Below are 17,806 nucleotides of genomic sequence, written 5' to 3'. Positions count from 1 at the left end.
TTAATCAGGATCTTATTAATCAGGAGTGATTTGAAGGATTAAAATGGTGAACTTCTTTTATTAGGTAGTGTAGGGTTCCAGTTTGCTTTACTCACCACAACAATGTATCGTGGCCGGTACTGGATGGTTCCAAAGAGGCCCAAGATTACAATGATGATATGGAAAAAGTTTGCAAGAATGGGAGCCCATTGGTAACCAAGGAAGTCAAACACTTGTCTCTCCAAGGCCAACACCTGAAGAAAGCAAAGATATAAGACTATTAGAAAATATATGTTTACATATATATAATTACATTTTTTTACAAATACATTTTTTTGTTGGTTTATGGTCTGACATCCGAGGCCATTTGTTTGAATGTTTGAGGGTGTTTCCTAAGGATGTCCTAAAGTGTATACCGTACATGCCAGACAAACTATAAAAAATTTTGTCAACACTTTAATTTCCAGATGAAGGTGTTTTTAAAAACAAATTGGTTCTTAAGGGTGGAGATTTCAAAACTCAAAGGTGTAAATGTTTCTTCATTCCACAAACAATTACTGCAATCATTGTGCAAATTTTTCAGTTCACACTTTAAAAAGAATAAAGGGTTTGTGTATTTTCTGGCAGTTTGCTTTTTCATTTGAAATGAAAAATAAAACAACAGAAATAGACTTGTTTTTTCGTTTATTAAATCAAAGATTTTCAGTTTTCATTTCAAACGAAAAAACGAACTGCGTGAAAATACACGGACCATAAAGCATTATTAGACGTTTATAATGGTTTCAATTCAAATGAGGTTGCCTATGTCGATGTTTCGATGTCTTTTGCTGCTTCTGCTTCCTCAGTCCAACTGTTTTCAGTGGTTATGCCTCAATTTTATTTTACTGTCAGTCAAAAGAGTTATTTCCCCTTCAGGGAAAAAATAAAAGTCCCTCCAAATCTAAAAATAAATCTGAATCAAATAAGTTGTTGATACACGTTTTACTTGTTGATTTTTTTATAGTTTAGGAAAAATCCAAACTGAATGAGTTCAACAAAATTGGATGCATTGCTGAAAACTATTTGGTTTATTATGTTAAATTATCCAAGTGTCAGCAGGTCAAAATGAGTGAGTGAGCATATATAAACATTTCTCTACATAACATTGTTAAAAGTCATTTCAAGAAACTATGTGTTTCTATGAACAAGCCAAGGATCTTGTTCAGACAGACTCAACAGCAACAGCCCAATTTTTTAGCTCCCAATGATGGAAGCAGCCACAGGGGAGGACTGGAAGTTTTGTTAAACCAATAACGACAGACTTATTGATGTAATTCTGAGCTAAAGAAGAGATCATCATTTCTAACCTTTCTGTCAATGGCTCCCAGCGATGAAAACACTCTGGGAACTTTATGGGACATGAAGTTTATCATAACTTGCATTGATTTTAGGTCTTTATGAAAAAAAGACAACATGCACACATTTACGCAGCACACACAAGCAATAGCAGAATGAAAAAAAATTCACAGTGGAACTCGTTGCTGCAGAGTTGCCTGTTTTATCTTAGTTTTTGTTTTTCCATCAGAAAAGAAACTGCAATTTACTTTTTCCTTAGCCTTGCACAAGATAATCTCCCATCTTTATTCATTTTTATTTGAATCCACATCTAAGTGCAAATTATTTTTTACAACAGAAATCAAAAACATAAGAAAAAAGAATCCATCAGCATACCATTTAGGGAAAAATACATAAAGAGGTTATATACCATTGAATTAAAATTCCTGTTCCGATCCAATCCCACTTCATCCCGAGAGTGTGTGTTGTTTATGTTTGTGCACTAGCGTGCTCAAAGAAACGGTGTCATTCAGCGCATCCTGACATGTCACTTACAGCCAAATGTTTGAAGATGGATGAGGGAGGAAAGAAATGTCGTCTCTGCTGATACAAGTAGGAACACACACCACTGAACACGCACACACACATAGCACTCCCTGCTCATCCTCATGTAGCAGAGCAGGTGACAGCAATTTGAACGCAGTGATATTGGAGGGAGATGATTGAATCCGGAGTGATAATTAAAAAATATTTATACAGGTAGGGAGTGAAGCAGCAGAGGATGCGGTGATTGAGCCATAGTGCGCATTTAGCTGAATAAAGTGAAGGAATGCCTTTGCTGTAAAACTGAGATAAAGCATAGCCGCTTCTGCAAGAAACCATAAGATGACAGAAAAAAAGGAAAAATAAGGGAGGGAAAACAAAAAAAAAAAAACTATGGTTCCAAAAATATACAGCTAACTTAAACGACAAAGGTCATCTCCACTTTCTGAATCTCACAGAGTAAGACCATGTGTAGCTCATGCATACGGTGAAATGCAGGTATGGGGATTATCATTTTCTTTGAATGTCAGAAGGTCAGTCTTCCCCACTATTAGGGGAAATTGTTTCCCTAAAATATTTTCAAAAAGAAACTATGATAATTTCTTCTTCCATTTTATTCTTATTTATTTGACTGAGGTTGGTCTTGCAACACGCTCTGATTCTTGACAGAAAAGCCATCCAAAAGTATTTAAAGATTTCACCATCGGGGTTTGGCGTTTCATCACGGCAAGTCATTCCACCCGTTGTTTTAAGATAAAACATAACGTGATATTCGGACTTATGAAAGACCAGTATAAGAGCATTATGAAATACTGTCTTCCCGATCAAAACTGGATTTGGAAATGTTAAAACATAACGCTTCACTAGTTTCCCTGACTTCAGTACTACTGAAAATGTATAGGCTATGTTTAAAGCCAAGACACTCTCCAAAATAAACAAGTTCTACAAAATCTTTCAGGAAGTGCGGCTGAATGATAACCACACTAATCCGGTGGATCGACTTTTTGAAAATATAAATATCATGCTTAAAACGGAATTTCTTGCTAATAAAATGCATCAAGTAGGTAAATCCTGAGTGAATTTGAGAAAATCTGAACATTAAAATTTAATCTCATGGACCTAATTTCTGTTTTTAATTGCAATGTATGCTGAATTCAACACACACATATCTATTCCTTCCTCTGAAATATTTCCACCAGCTATTGAATTAAAGATGTGTGTAGGCCTAAGAAATGTTAGCCTGTGTGGTCTCCCCTAAGACATGCTGCAGTAAGCCCATCACATACGCAGCTAACTCAATAATCCGCCGAGATGACAACAATCAATCAAAGAAAAAAAAAAAGGGCTTCTGCCCACCCAGACACACAATCAGGCATGCACAATCACACGAAACCCATACGGCACAATTAGTCCACAATTCATGGGAAGTAGGCTGCTGGAGAGTGGGGCGGAATTTGATCAAAAGATACCAATGCTCTTCCAGGAATAAAGTGCCGGCTACATAACCGGCCCGTAAAAGCCTTCCACCGACCTCCGGCGAGCACAAATCACTCCCTATGGAGCGACGGAATCCCTTTCTGTGCATTTTGGGTTTGAGTGTGTGTCTGTGTGGAGAAGCAAGCTGCCCACATAAATGACTCCTCCCAAGATAAATACCCAGGGCAAGAGTACAGCAGGATGCAACAAGCCTCTTCCGCCCTTTCGCTACATTCATCGTCATCTCTGCTCTCACTTTGGCTGTTTTCTTAATCTATTTATAACTCTCCCAAAACACATCACTCACTCAGTTCTTGAGCCACGTGATGCCAGATTAGCATCACAGAGCTCAATCCTGCTCTTTCTGTCAGATTATATTAGCCGGCGTGTACACTCAGGTGTGCATAAAGTGGCAAGCAGAGCAGAAAGGGAAATTCGAGTCGACAGTTTTTCTCACCATAATCCCCAAAACATTTCAGGCATCACCGCCTTCTTTGACATGAAACGAAGGAGAAGAAGACGAATGATGAGCAGATCAGAGCCAGCGGAAGAGAGAAAAATAGGGAAAACAGGAGGAAAGAGCACTTGATCTGCATAGTTGGAAAGCTAATTAAGAAATGCATGTGTACCCGCGATAAGCAGCTGAAATTCTAAAAAAATAAATAAATAAAAATCCAGCCTGGGTTTCAATCAGACACTAAGCACATTGCAGTCTTTGTTCACAACAGGTAGGAGACGTTGTAGATGAGGTGGTGACTGCACCGCTCCCTCGGAGCGAGAGGACACCTGCGACTGGTGACCCCTCTCATTTCCACACCTCTCCACCTTAGCCTGCAGATATTATGAATCCCATCAGTGCCTCTCTTTCTCTGGGAGTCTTCTGTCAAATGTCCTCAGGTAACGTGTTACTGGCTGTGTCATCAGGATGTGTGAGCGCGTGCCTGCCTGTGTGACTTCAGGCAGCATGACTCACTCTCCTCCTTGTTCAAGGGTATGACTCTGATACAGAGGGGATGACAGTGAGCAGACGAGACAGATGTGAGGGGCCGCTCTTAGGACAGATAATTATTTGGGGTCTCTTTTTTTTTTCTCCCCTCTCTCGCTTCAACAAATGGTTGATTTTGTGTACGTTCAACAGATTAGCCGAATTGGCCAAGGCTGAAAAACTAAAACACAAGGGTAAATGATATATCATTCCCAAATGATTACAGTCGTTTCATGGTCCTCTTTCCCTCAAGCTGGTATTTTATGCGCTGCCTCTAGTTGCTGAATAAAGATTTTTTTAAAATGCATACCTTGGTACATTAAAAAAAGCTAGTTATGCTCTGATTCATCCTTTTATTCGCCACTGCTTGAGTTTGTTTTTTTTTGTTTTTTTAAGTAGGTCCTTCTTTTATGCGTGAAAAGGAACGTTCTTCTTTAGTGAAGCTTCCTCAGCAATCAGTGCTTCTGAATTCCGGAAGATAAAATCACCTTGATGAGGCGAACAAGGTCAAAGGTTCACATCTAAGTTAATGAGGTTATTGATATTAACTCATTTTGGTTGGTAAAAACTGGAAACCTTGATTTCTTGTGAAAAGAGCAAAGTCAGTTACAAAGTAACACATTACTGACACCAGACCACTGTTTTCAGTAACGAGTAATATAACGCATTACAATTTCAAATCTAGTAATCAGGTTAAAGTTGCTTACCCAAACCACTGTGCGTCACTGCGCTACTATTACGCTACTAATTTGTACAACCACCATATCACAGCCCCACTGTTAACCTTTAGACACCAACGTTGCAAAGGGTGGGATTGTGACTTCCAAATAAAAGACTAAATTTACTAGGGCTCCATAATGACATAAATACATGGCTGTTGCAAAATAACTGTATGCACGATTCATTGCTTAGACAACAACAAATATTAGCAAATTATTAATCAATTTTCTTGAAGCTCTGACACCAGAAAACCAATTCTTGGATCTCCCCCAACCTCTTGTCTAGATTTTTCTTCACAATATGTAAGTGTGTGGTCATTACTTGTGGTTGGTCACATATTTTTATTGCATGTTTTCCTTCCACTTAAACTTTCCAGTAATATCCTTAGAAATATGAAAAGCCAGCGTCTTTAGCAATAATGCTGTGTGACTTAACCTCCCTGTGGATGATCTCAGTCACTGTTTACTGGATAGCTGTGAAGTCATCAATCTTCCCCAATACTGAACAGGCCACACCATTGCCATAATAATATATTTCTGAACTATGCTCCAGGTAATGTATTAGAATCAGAAGGTTTTGAACAAATGCAATTTTTATATGTGCATGGACATTATTTAATTTGTATACTAATCCATAAAAACAAACTCTGATTTACATTTTTGCCATTAAAACAAAGCTTAAAAATGTTAACACTTTTTTGAAAAAGCATTGCAACATTTTAGGCAGAAAAATGATTTGGTTATGCTCTAAATTTGAAAAAAATCAAATATAATAAAACATTTTGAAATCATCATAAAAAAAGGATTTTCATCAAATTCTAAAGATTTTGTATTTATAACAAACATGCAGGATAAACCCCTGAGCTACACTGTTCACACTGATGTTAAATAGAAAACACACCCTCTGCTAATTCTAACGTTTCATGTAAAAATAATCTGGTTTTTACTGGGTTTTATATTTATGTGATTTTGTATGCTTCCTTTCATTTTTATTACTGAACACTACTACTGCTATTACCTACCAGGTAACCTCAACAGAAGATCTACTAATATACCTCTGTACTTTCACTCCTTAGGTTCAGGTTAAAACAGTTGAAAAGGGCATTAGGAAGCAGCTCCTCTGCTCTGAAGACAAAAACAGGCTGCAGTCATATGCCACATTGGTGTCTGACCCTTTATAAATGTCCCCTACTTTGGCAAGGCTTTTTTATGCTTTTTCTCCCCTAGAAGACACTTAGGCACTTCTTTAAAACTTTCTTGAATCTAATTTTTCACCTCCTGCCAGCGTAAAGTTATTAGGCCCCGGTGACTGCCGGGGCCAATGAAAGTGTGTGACGAATGGTGTCAATCTCAGTTTGTGTGTTATGGTGAATGTGAGTGTATGTGTGGCTTTCAGTGGACACATGGTGAGCCGGATAGATGGATAGCCCTCGGTGGCACTTGGCCTGCCAGAGAGACACAGGGATTAACAGGCAGGGTGCTTCAAAAATCCACTTTCTTCTGTTCTGTTTGAAATATGGTCTTCACAGTGAGACACAAATCACCAACTCCCTTTGACTACCTCACTTTAAATGTCGACATAAAAACACTTTAATAACAGGGGTGGGTTATTTTTAATAAAAGTAAAGTGAATTAATTTAACAGCACATTTTTAGGAGTAAATTTGTCCAGTACGCCTCCGGTTAGTAACAAACTAATATTATATCTCTGCCGATATAGGAACATAAAAGAATCCAGCCTCAGAAGACATTACACTCTTTGATAAAATCGCCCTTGGGACTTTAACTACCTTCACCTTTTACCTTTGTGTTGCCTGGCTTGTGCTGTGAAGCTCTCTGTGGTGAAGCAGCCATAAGTTTATGATTTAAGCTAATTAGATTTGGTCATTTTAAATCAATTTAACAGAGTGGAAATTTTAATGAACTTTAACTCTGTGACGCCGCACCACTGAAAAAGCAATTTCAGTCACAATTTGAATTTTGGATGTGTGGAGTAGTTAGTTCAAATGGAGCATAAGAAATAGAGGAAGAGCCAGAATGTAATTGTGTGTGAATGTGGTACAGCTGTAGATGATCTACTAGGAGTTTGACGCACAACCATGTCTTGGGTTTACAGTGAATGGCCAAAAAGACCAACAAATGCAGTGACCTTGTTGATGTCAGAGGTCAGAAAATTATGAACAGACTGATTTGAGATATACCAAATACCAACTTCTTTCAACCAAGATTTCTTGAAGTGGATGGGCTGCAGCAGAAGAAGCCCATGCAGGTGCCACTGCTATCAGCTTGGAACAGAAAACTGAGGCTGAGATTCATGCAGGTTCACCATGATTGGACAATAAAGAACTGGAAAACCATTGCCTGATTCGAAAAGCTTCAATTCCAGCAGAGCCTGTTGAATGTTGTAGAAACTGGGCATTAAAACAATATTGTATGGATACATATATCATTCTATGAATGGTTCTGGATCATGATGGATTTGTAATGGCTTGGGGCATATCTTCTGACACCTTTTGGGCCGTTAAAATCAAATTCCCGAGAGTGTCCATCCCTTTTTGACCACAGTGTACCCATCCTTACTTTCAGCAGGACAACGCACCATGTCACAGAGCTCAAATCACAAACTGGTTTCCTGAAAAAGTCAGTTCACATCATGTTACTAAACCTAGTTCAGAAGACCACGATTGGTATGTAGTGGAGCAGGAAATGTGCAGCGCAGATTGGCAGCAGGAAAATCTGTAGCATCCGTTCATGGCATCATTTCCATATTAACACAAATATCTGAGAAACATTTGTGACACTTATTTTTGTCAATAAAGATAGGGTCTCCAGACAGATATGACCACAATATGTCTTATAAAGTAGCTGGTCAGAGCATGGCGAAGTTGTGTCATCAGTTTCTGCTGCATGTGTTACATTCAGTATTAAACTGCAGAAGTCTTGTTTCTCTGCCTAATTAGATTCAGTCTTAAATTACCTGTGACTTGAAATTCAAATAAATTCAGCTTTATTCAGTTTAGATCATGAAAGAAATATCCTAAAGGAAAAGTAAATATTGTAACAACACGAACTAAAAGCTTAAGTTAATTGCTACAGTTTCAAAGCCCAAACTTGTTCTGAGACTGACTCAACACCTCCCTGCACAGGTTTTGACAATAGGCTGTATCCCAGCAGTGATAATTAGCAATGCTTGTTGTTTTGAGTAAGGGCATCCATGTGTTTAATCTCTCACAGGATTAACAGGATTGTGCTTGTTGCTTATGCTGCAGTGTAACACGCTTAGGAAGGCGATGTTGCAGAATTATTTTCTGACAGAATTATCGCTTTCAATTCTATTGAAACAAAAGGCTCATACACAATAGTCTGACAGGAGTATTAGTCTTAGTTAGTGGTGATATTTAGATAAAGATATGCCCTAAGCACAAAGCACAGCAACAGCAGCTGTTGTGATTTCTTTTGTGATTCAGATAATCTGCACATCTCTGTTCTTGACCATGTTTGTTTCAAGTTTGTAGCTAGAATCTCCCAACATATTGACCGCAAAAAAAAAAAAAACACAAAAAAAAGAAGTGAGAATTTATCAGTCGCTTACAAAACAAAGACTAAAACCCCAAAGTTGAGGAGGAAAATTTGATTGAGACGAATATGCATTCAGCTGAGTGTGATCTGTCAAGATAGTCATCACAGCTGTGGAACTCCCAAAGCAATTTATTCAGTGCCACACTATAACAAATGACACCAATGGAACCATTGGAATGGAAAGAGAGAAATGGGCTCTCAAACAGTCCCAGTTTTATCTCCATTATGGCTGAATATTGCAGCATCACCGATGTGGAACACACACACAGACGCGCCACCGTGAGTCGGCGCCTGGGTGGGAGCGTGGACACGCTCACATCTGCCAGCCCAGTGTTTTCACTATAACCACAACATTAATGATGTGTTAAATTGAACACATTAAAATGGAGACTGGTTGTAATAAAGGTCACCTGGGAATGAGAGGAGCGGTGGGGTGGAGGGGTTTGCCACAAGCACACACATATTATTAAAACTAACATGCTAAGCACATGAATGTTGATTCAAAACCGCAGACGTGACTGAAAAAGAAGTTTAGCGCTGATAAGCAACAAGGAAGGCTTAATATATTTCAACATGTGATTAGGTTTTAGACTGAGGTTGTAAAAAGAGGGAGCGGGATATGAAAAATCCCCAGCTGGATGTGACTAAAGGATAGGGATCAAAATAGAAATCTTTGGAGTGACAGCTGCTCTAAGAGAAGGATGTATAACCCCTTAAGTTTGCAGCGATCTAACCCACAGATGTCGTCTGAATGCATCCCTCTTCTGGGTGAAGAGAGATGAAAGATCAAGGGTGCCAACTTGATTTAAATCAAGTCGTCTTCTTCTCTTCTTTATGTTTTCTGTTGCAGGCCATAAAAACAAGAGAATGAAGAAAAATTGAAATTTAAGTAGAAAAAAAAATGCGAGAGAAAAGAAAACATGGAGACCTGAGATATCTGGGGTCAAACTTCTTATAAGCTCAAAGAGGGATGTTGAACCTTCTCCCATCCCCCAGTTCCTTTCTCCCTCTCGCCGTTTACGCACCTTTCTATCTAACCAAATTCTCCAGAGGCTCTCTTAAATCAAATGGCAATCAATAATTTAAGCATATTCCAACCTCTAATCTCAGCAGGGGGCCATGTGCGGGGGGTGTAATGGGGGTAGTGAAGTAAAATGGGAGGGAAAAGGAGATACCAGACAGCTTAGTGAGCTTTTTGCATCCATTAAACATTCAAGCAGAGCTTCACCTCAAAAAAAAAAAAAAAAAAAAAACGCAGGTGAGATGATGACATACTGAAGCTCCAGAGGTAGGGGATGTGTGTGTGAATGTGTTAAGGAGTCACCTTGCCCCGTGACTCAGTGGAAGCCTCTGTTTAATCAACGTCTTTTGATGGGGCTTTTTTTTCTTTTCTTTGCAGCTAAGGCCAGACATGACCTGTCAGGATCAGCTCTTCCGTGGATGAGGACCGTTCAAGCGAAGCAATCAAGGCAGCCTGGGCCAAGACCACAATCAGCGCTGAACATCAGGGGTCCGACTGACAGCAAGCTCGCCACTAAACACACACATACCGAGGCTAATTATGGCAACCTGTCTGACCTTCAAAAAGAAAACAGTAAATACCCAGAGACAATGTAAGACAAGGTTGGAACTCAATGCAGTTTCTCTGGTCAACAGTCGATTGGAGAAGTCTGTATTTAAAATAAGTGACAGGGCCCGAACAAGCAGTATTTTACAATTTGCATTGAGATAACGGAGAAGCATTTTCAGCAGAATTTCAAGAATTGCTTCCTTTGCTTTGAATCTCATCTCATCTGCCACAATAGTTGGACGGTTTAATCTTTGGTGTATTGCTGGTGCAAAAGCAGCCACTAACAGCTCCAAAATCACTTTTTATTTAGAAAGATGAGTTGTTGTTGGGGGTTTTTTTTCTCTGTGATTGAAGTTCTTACTCTAGATCCATCCATTGTTGAAAGAAAACAAGCTGTAGTTTGCTTGGAGCAATGTGCCGGACACAGCATATAAGTTGATGAGAGATGTTTATGCCTCAACTTTTTGGCTTAAAATTACATGTTTGGTGGAAAACAATCCAAACACAGAAATATAGTGATGGCAGCATCATGCCATGGGGACGTTTTTTCTTAGGCAGGGACAGGGAAGCTGAATTTAGTGCATCCAGGAATTATTTTGGAAAACCGATTGGAGGCCACAAAACACTTGAAACTGGAGCAGTCTTAACTTCCAGAACAACAGCACATCTAAACATACATCTAAATTTACAATGCGGTTTAGGTCTGCAATATACGGATCAGTTCAAGTACAGAACTTAAATTCTATTGAGACGTGAAATTTGCTGTTTACTGCCACTCTGAATCCCATCTGACTGAGCTTTGTTATTTTGTTGAGCAGTACGGGGAAAAGTTTCAGTCTTTTGATGTGCAAAGTTGGTAGCGAGACATCCCAAAAGACTTGCGGTATAACTGCAGCAAAAGCTGGTTCTAACAAAGTATTGACTTGGTGGTGAATACAAATGCATACCACACTTCTTAGATCTCTTTTCAAAGTGACAGGAAAGTCACATATTAAGAAGCAATATGAGAATACAAACACTGCTCAGATTTTATTTAGTCTGGCCAACATGGTAATCAATGTTGGCAGATGCTTGCATTTTTAGAAATCACACACTGCTCAGACTAAATTAGACCAAATTTTCCTATAAAAAAATCGAAAAGACTAAAGAAACCATTGGATCTCAGAGAACTCTCTCGATAAAACCTGCTCTGACCATCACAAAGAGAGAAAATGTATTCCCGCAAGGATAAATCAGATAGCAATCCTTTCTTTGTTTGCCACCATCCACACGCGAACTAAAGCAAACACCAAATAAATGGGTTGTTGCCCCTGATAGTATGAATCACAGCCTGGAAAAGAGTTATAAAAACTCAGTAGAAACCCCAGGAAGGCAAAGACAGAGAAGAAAATAGAGATAAAAGAGCTGTGGGAATTTAATCTCCAGTAGATCTCTTCTATCAACCTGGGGGTGCAGAAGAAATACACTTGATTATCATTAATCACGTTACACTCCAGCGCAGGCGTGACAAAGAAGTTACACACTCTCTGCAAAACACCCAACCAACAAGTTACCCTGAACAGATGTCTGCATCTGTAACCAGTTAAACTGAAATACTGTTGCACTTCACAGCAGCATATTTCATATTTCTAATCCCACCATGCTATGATCTATCACCTCTGCTGGGAGCTGGTGAGGAACGACAGGATTATCCAGCAGCGGTAACCGTAACTCCCTGCTCTCCAGGCCTGACAGCATATAGTGTTTTACTGTCACACAGTTTGTTTCCACTCTAGTAATAATCCTTAATTACAACAGGGTGACAAAGTAATATGTGAGGTAAAGTCAGGGCATTTTATGTGCACATGCTTAAATTCAAGCTGAACATCGACACAAATTGATGTGTATCAAATTGCATTGATATATATCAATGACATACATGCATCAGGAAATTTACATTTTACTGCTCTTGTGAAGCAAATGATCCAAGTCCTTGCATACGTAGGAGAAACAATGACACATTCCAGTTTATTGATCCCCACACAAAAACCAGAGGCCGATGATCAGTGTTTAGGGCTAAGCTCATTTAAAAATATCAGATTTCTTCTGGTTGCCAGTCTGAGAAAGAGTGAGTGCTCTTTGCTCTATATTGTGTTCAAAAGTCCAAATCTAGGACCTTAAAACAATTGCTTAGTTTATCTCACATTCTGTTTTAAATTTCACATTTTACCAAAAAACTCCATTCTTTAATCCGAAGGATCCTCTAATTATATTAATGCTTACATTTTCAACAGTTCAATAAAAAAAAAAAAATACCGCAAATCTACCTTTTAGCTACAGCAAAGTAGGAAACGGGCACTTTAAAACATAAAAATATTAACCCTCTTCTTGTTTTTGTAATGTTATAATAACACTTTTCTCTAAGCAATAACTTTATAAAATATCTGGGTCAGCACTGGCGTGGATCTCTGCTTTGGAACACGTTTTCTGACATGCTAGGCTAACGTTAGCTTGCTTTGCTCAAGCTCAATATGACTCGTCGATAAAAGCAGCTCATAGCTTGTCTTCCATGCACTTTTGATTTACCAGGTGAGCCCAAAACGTACAGAAAAGTGATCCCTCACATTTCACAAGCTAAGTGATTTCCGCAAGAATTGTAATTATTGATGACTAATGGGTTATAGCTGCAAGCTGTGCTGTGTGCATGTGTCTGTTGGTTTAGAGTGACGCTCTAAAAGAAGATGTGAACTGACTTTTGATTGACTCTGTCGAGTCCAAATCTGGAACCAAGTTTGTGCCTTAAAAATCATTTCTGGAGTCACAAATCTAGTCAGTTACTATAAATCTTTTTCTGGAGCTCAGAATAGAAACAGCTGCTCTGTCAATTGATCTCGATCTCCCACAAGGAAAATCATTTCCAAAAAATGTTTCCATCTGCTTTGTGGACTACAACAACTACAATAATAACTACAAAAACACCTTAAACGAGGACAAAGCCTTCCTATGAGGAACTTTTTAAAACTTTTTCCACCAGACTTTTCCAATTCGACACCCCTCTGCAGCATCTGCTTTTTCCTCACAAGAGATCAAATGAAACCTCTATTTTAACTTCTCTTCCAAAATCTCTCAAAAGCTGCTTGTGCATCTTTTACACAAAGGCTTTAATCTTCACCCAACATCAGACCTTCTAACCTTTCCCTCACAGTGAAGAATGTGCAGCCGTAATTCTGGGCGTGTCTTGAGAATGAGAAATGGTTCGTGAACTGCTGGTTTGTGTGTTCTGTCTATCAGAGCAATTAGTACATTCAGGGAAAACATCGTGCCGATTTGGGTTATTCTGCCCTGGGAGCGTACATATATGAAATTCTCACCAAACAATAACTTTGAGTGAAGATGTCCCAATCAAAAAGATTTACAAAAAATAAAAAATTTCAGCTGAATTGTTTAAAAACAGGTTGCCAACAGTCTTTCAAAAATGTCTTTGCCCACTAAAACAGCAGATTAAAGAGTGCGACAGAAAATGCTGTGTAATCAAACCAGCACAACATCATTACTATCAGATTATTTCCAGTTACAGTTCAAAATCTAAGTAATTTAACTCAAAGCAGATTGGAATAAGAATGAATTTTAAAGAAAATGATACAAACACCAGGATGTATCGGAAAACTAATGCAACAGTCAATAACCTTTTAACAGCAATCACATTTTTGTGTCATCATTCCCAGCAGTATGGAAAATGAGGACTCAAACTATTATTTAGGTTATTTTTTTTGCCAGCACAGACTTCAACTTGCCTCTAGAACCAGAGGAAAAGACGGGAGAGTTCTCTTTGAGATTAAAACCCAGTGTTGTACATTCACCGCATCACATTTTACAGCTTTTTAGATTTAAAAAAAAAAATCGCAACACATTTTGTAGAGGAACAGCAGCCACTTGCAATCCATTCTTTTAGCCTTGCAATCGATTAACAATAAACACCCCTGGCAGTTATCAATGTTCTTATTCTCTCAAAACATAAACAACGTGAAATCTTGTCAGATTTACATTTACAAGACTTTGATGAGGACATTAATCTGATCTGCCTCTTGCTTCTGCAGTGGAAACAGCAGAAGCTCCTGGAAAAGTTTCCTGCAACAGAAAAGTTCCTGCAAGGCATATTTCTAGTACAAGAACCACTTCCAAGAACAATGATAGTTTATCTGTGATGTTTAGATTGAAGTAAAAATTGTATTCATTTATTGATTTTTAACTGTAACATTTTAACTGTGGATCATTAACATATTTTTAAGAAAAGATGTGATGCTGTTGCTCTGTCCGTGCAAAACATTTTTATTTTTTTTTTCTCTTCTGTGATTGTTACAAACTTCCTCTGACACTGAAAGTTTTATATCCTTGTTTCTGAGAACCTTACAGTTATGTGGAGAGTTTTAACCCTGAAGAAGTTGCTGCTCATTCTCTCACCTCAGAACACAGAAGTCTGTGAAAATCCATCAATATGTTGCTCAGTTTGTCTTTCTTGTAAGCTCAGGACAGTTGAAGCTTCTACCCAAGGAGCCACAAGCTTCATTTACAACCACATCATCATCATCATCATGTCCAGCGGCTGACATTTACAGTAGGTCTGTTTGTTTTTTTTAAACCAATCGAAACCCTTCTGCTCTGGGTCAACGTCAGGGCAGCACCTTAACCTACCAGCCCTCGGAGACTAAAAAAAAAAAAGACAGAAAAAAACTGAGCTTACTTGTGTCTCTGAGTACAAACAAATCATTACAGAGACAGGGCTTCCAGCCAGTACTTGCTACTCTCCAGGGCTGATCAGGATCCTGACAACCATCCAGCACTGCTGTCTGCAACAGTTAGGCAGCAAAGGGAAAAAAGGAACTGAGGCATTTCGATCAATATAGGCTCATTATCTGCTGCCTTCTGTCCCAGAGAGATGAGTCCCAGCGCTCGGCCGGCCTGTTGATGAGCAGAGCGCACCACAATTCAATTAGGGTATGGCCAAGATGCCAAAAGAGGTTTGATCAAAGCACTCTGTTGAGCTAATTAGCTCACGCTGTGGTTTACGAGGGCTATTTTTACATCTGAGGAGAAGACTGCTCTGTTTTGTTAATGGCAGTTTTTCTTTTTTTTTTTTTATGGTGAATTGGGCAGGAAATAACTTGGCTCATTGTGGATTCATAGGTATAAGCCAGGAGAGAGCAGGGTGTCCCTGGTGCTGCTCAAGAGCACATGCCCACATGTATATTCATGCAGACAAAACACATACACAACCAGAGGGTCCTTCAAAAGGGTCACAAAAGGGTTTATTACCACCCCCTTTTTCACAGATTACACTTGTCAGCACAGAGGCGTGAGTGTGTTTGTGGTGTTGTGTGGCTCCGCGACAGGAAACGTGAGGTTATCAAGAAACAGTGGCCAGGAGGAAACGAAGCCGTCCGCAGAAATCTTCACGGGCTTTTTAAGGGACCAGCTGACATCTATATAAATCACGTTAAAAATGGTTGACCTCCTTTTTTTTTTGATGAGATGAAACGACCTGAGGCTTGCAAAGGAAAAACAGGTGTGTTGCTCGAGGTATATTACTTAAGAGATTCAGACGCAATTTTAAGACTTGATAATTTTATATCTGATTCTGTCATATGTCACTATAATCACACATAAGTATTCTATCCCCCTCTATTTGACTTATTTTAACAATGAAGGTATGGTATGGTCATATGAGCTCCGTTATGCTGAGGAGATTTTAGCAACTGACCGGATTTTTAAAATATCCTTTAATATGATATAGCTGTGTTATTTGACTTTGTGGGTGAAACATGGCTATTTTTAAAACAAAGAGAGGAAAAAAAGGCTTCAATTAAACTCATGCAAATATGTGTCTCCGATATAAAAGTTATCAAGCAAAATATTGTAGCAAATGAAAAATAAGCCCCTTTGTCAAAAAACAATAACTTAAACAGTTCCACTTTCTTAAGATACAGCATAATTTGGGCAGAAATAATGCATTAGCTTCTCAGCATCAGAGTTCTTAATAAATAAATAACTTGAGGCATAGCAGCATCCAGAAACTTAAAAGCTAGAAGTGATGGTGTGGCTGATAGTTAAATAAGATAGCAGATGAAAAGAATAGCTCCATTGTATTAGTGCACGGCCCTTCGTTTCCACTAGGTTTCTGTTTTGAATTGCTTCATGCATGACATGATACATCAAAACCTCCCTGTTTGACTCTTTGAAAGGGACGTTTTATTGCTTTCTCAGATGTTGAGAGTGGCGTTTTACTCGATGGCATGACCGAGCTCACTTTTAATGCCACTATAAATTACCCTGTCACGCTCCGTCAAGTAAACTCTGCTCCATCAGGGATGGAGAGAAAGACGAGTCTGAGGAGCATCATTTGAGACTTTCTCTCCACTTTTAATGTTACTTTCGATGACTTTATGAAGTCGAAGGGCTGAGTGATGCTTCATTGGTTCCGCATGCTTCAGTTATGTGATGTTCCCTGGTGAGCACAACTCCCAAACATTGAGATCTTCACATAAATGCAGTTTTCACCTTTATTTACATGGAAAAGTGGCAGCATCAGGGGGTCATGCTGGGTGAGTAGCAAACCTTCCCCGTGGTGCTCTCTCAACAAAGAGTGGCATCTTAATCACATTATCCATCGTGGAGTTCATGAATGTTCTTCAGACCAGCATGTTTTCTTTCCATTGAGAGGACTTCAAACAAACAAACCTGCACTTAAAAAAACTAAACTAAAAAACTAAACCACAAAACCGAGAAATTTCACTCTGTTCTCACATTTAAGCTGTTTTCCCCTTTTCGAAAGTAGCAAAAAAGCAAGTGCACAAACTTACCAGCTGTAAAGTGCAAATAAAAATGAGAGTGCATCGTCCGCTGCAGCAGCCCATTGTGTCAGCGGAGGGAAACGCGGTGACTCTGTGAAGGACTCGGGATCGAGCTCTCGGCGTGCCGTCCAGACTCAGTCTTGATCCGAACGCCGGCTTTGTCCCATCCTCCTCCGGCGTCTCTTTTTAACTGAGCCCCGGGAACAGCGACCAGGGTCGGCTGCCTCCGGTCTGGGGTCGCTCCGGACGTGTCTGTTTACCTCCGCTCTGGCCGACCGGTCTCGCACTGTGGGTGACTGGCTGGGAGACTGGGAGCCAGCCGGTGTGTGTAAAGAAATAATAAAAAAAAAAAAAAAAAAAAAAAGAGAGAGAGGAGGAGGAGGAGAATAGAGGAGGTGGGAGGTGGTCGCAGTGGCGCTGGTGGGGCAGACAGACTGACTGACAGACTGACTGACTGACTGAGGGCGTCATTGGACAGAGATTTATGGTAGCATCATTAAATTATAATAATATTAATAGTTATCATTACTATATCGGTATTTTTTTAAATATATATAATAGCAAGAATAGTATTATCAATAATCATATTTTCACTCATTTTTATTTAAAACAAAATGAACAGACTGTTGAATAGATATGTTCGTGTCTGTGTGTAACAGGGCTGGTGTTGTTAATTAAGCGTACAAGCAATTTAATAATGACTTTAGTTCCTCGGGGTGAGGACGTTACCTAACCCCTTCTAAAAATGTGAAGAAGTGGCGCCACCTGGTGTCGAATAAGAGAGAAACAAGAAGCACACGAGAGATTATGTTCAG

The 17,806-nt window shown here is 39.2% G+C and overlaps 1 protein-coding gene across 4 annotated transcripts in view; it reads right to left on the bottom strand.

Moving 5' to 3' along the window:
* The window catches only part of nkain4 (sodium/potassium transporting ATPase interacting 4), a 48,408-nt gene extending 31,084 nt beyond the window's left edge, over window positions 1-17,324 (bottom strand). For all 4 annotated transcript variants that reach the window (XM_055046349.1, XM_055046352.1, XM_055046353.1 and 1 more), the window contains exons 1-2: window positions 17,001-17,324; window positions 96-233 (exon numbers count right to left, since the gene is read on the bottom strand). In XM_055046349.1, the coding sequence (XP_054902324.1) occupies window positions 96-233; window positions 17,001-17,054 (192 nt within the window). In that variant the 5' untranslated portion in view covers window positions 17,055-17,324. The remainder of the gene's footprint in view (window positions 1-95; window positions 234-17,000) is intronic.
* Window positions 17,325-17,806: the final 482 nt, after the last annotated feature.

This window comes from Poeciliopsis prolifica, unplaced genomic scaffold (genome assembly GCF_027474105.1).
Source record: "Poeciliopsis prolifica strain line A6 unplaced genomic scaffold, Auburn_PproV2 SCAFFOLD023, whole genome shotgun sequence".
NCBI lineage: Eukaryota > Metazoa > Chordata > Actinopteri > Cyprinodontiformes > Poeciliidae > Poeciliopsis > Poeciliopsis prolifica.
The sequence above is the reverse complement of the archived record's forward strand: the minus strand, read 5'-3'. Positions and strand labels throughout refer to the sequence as shown.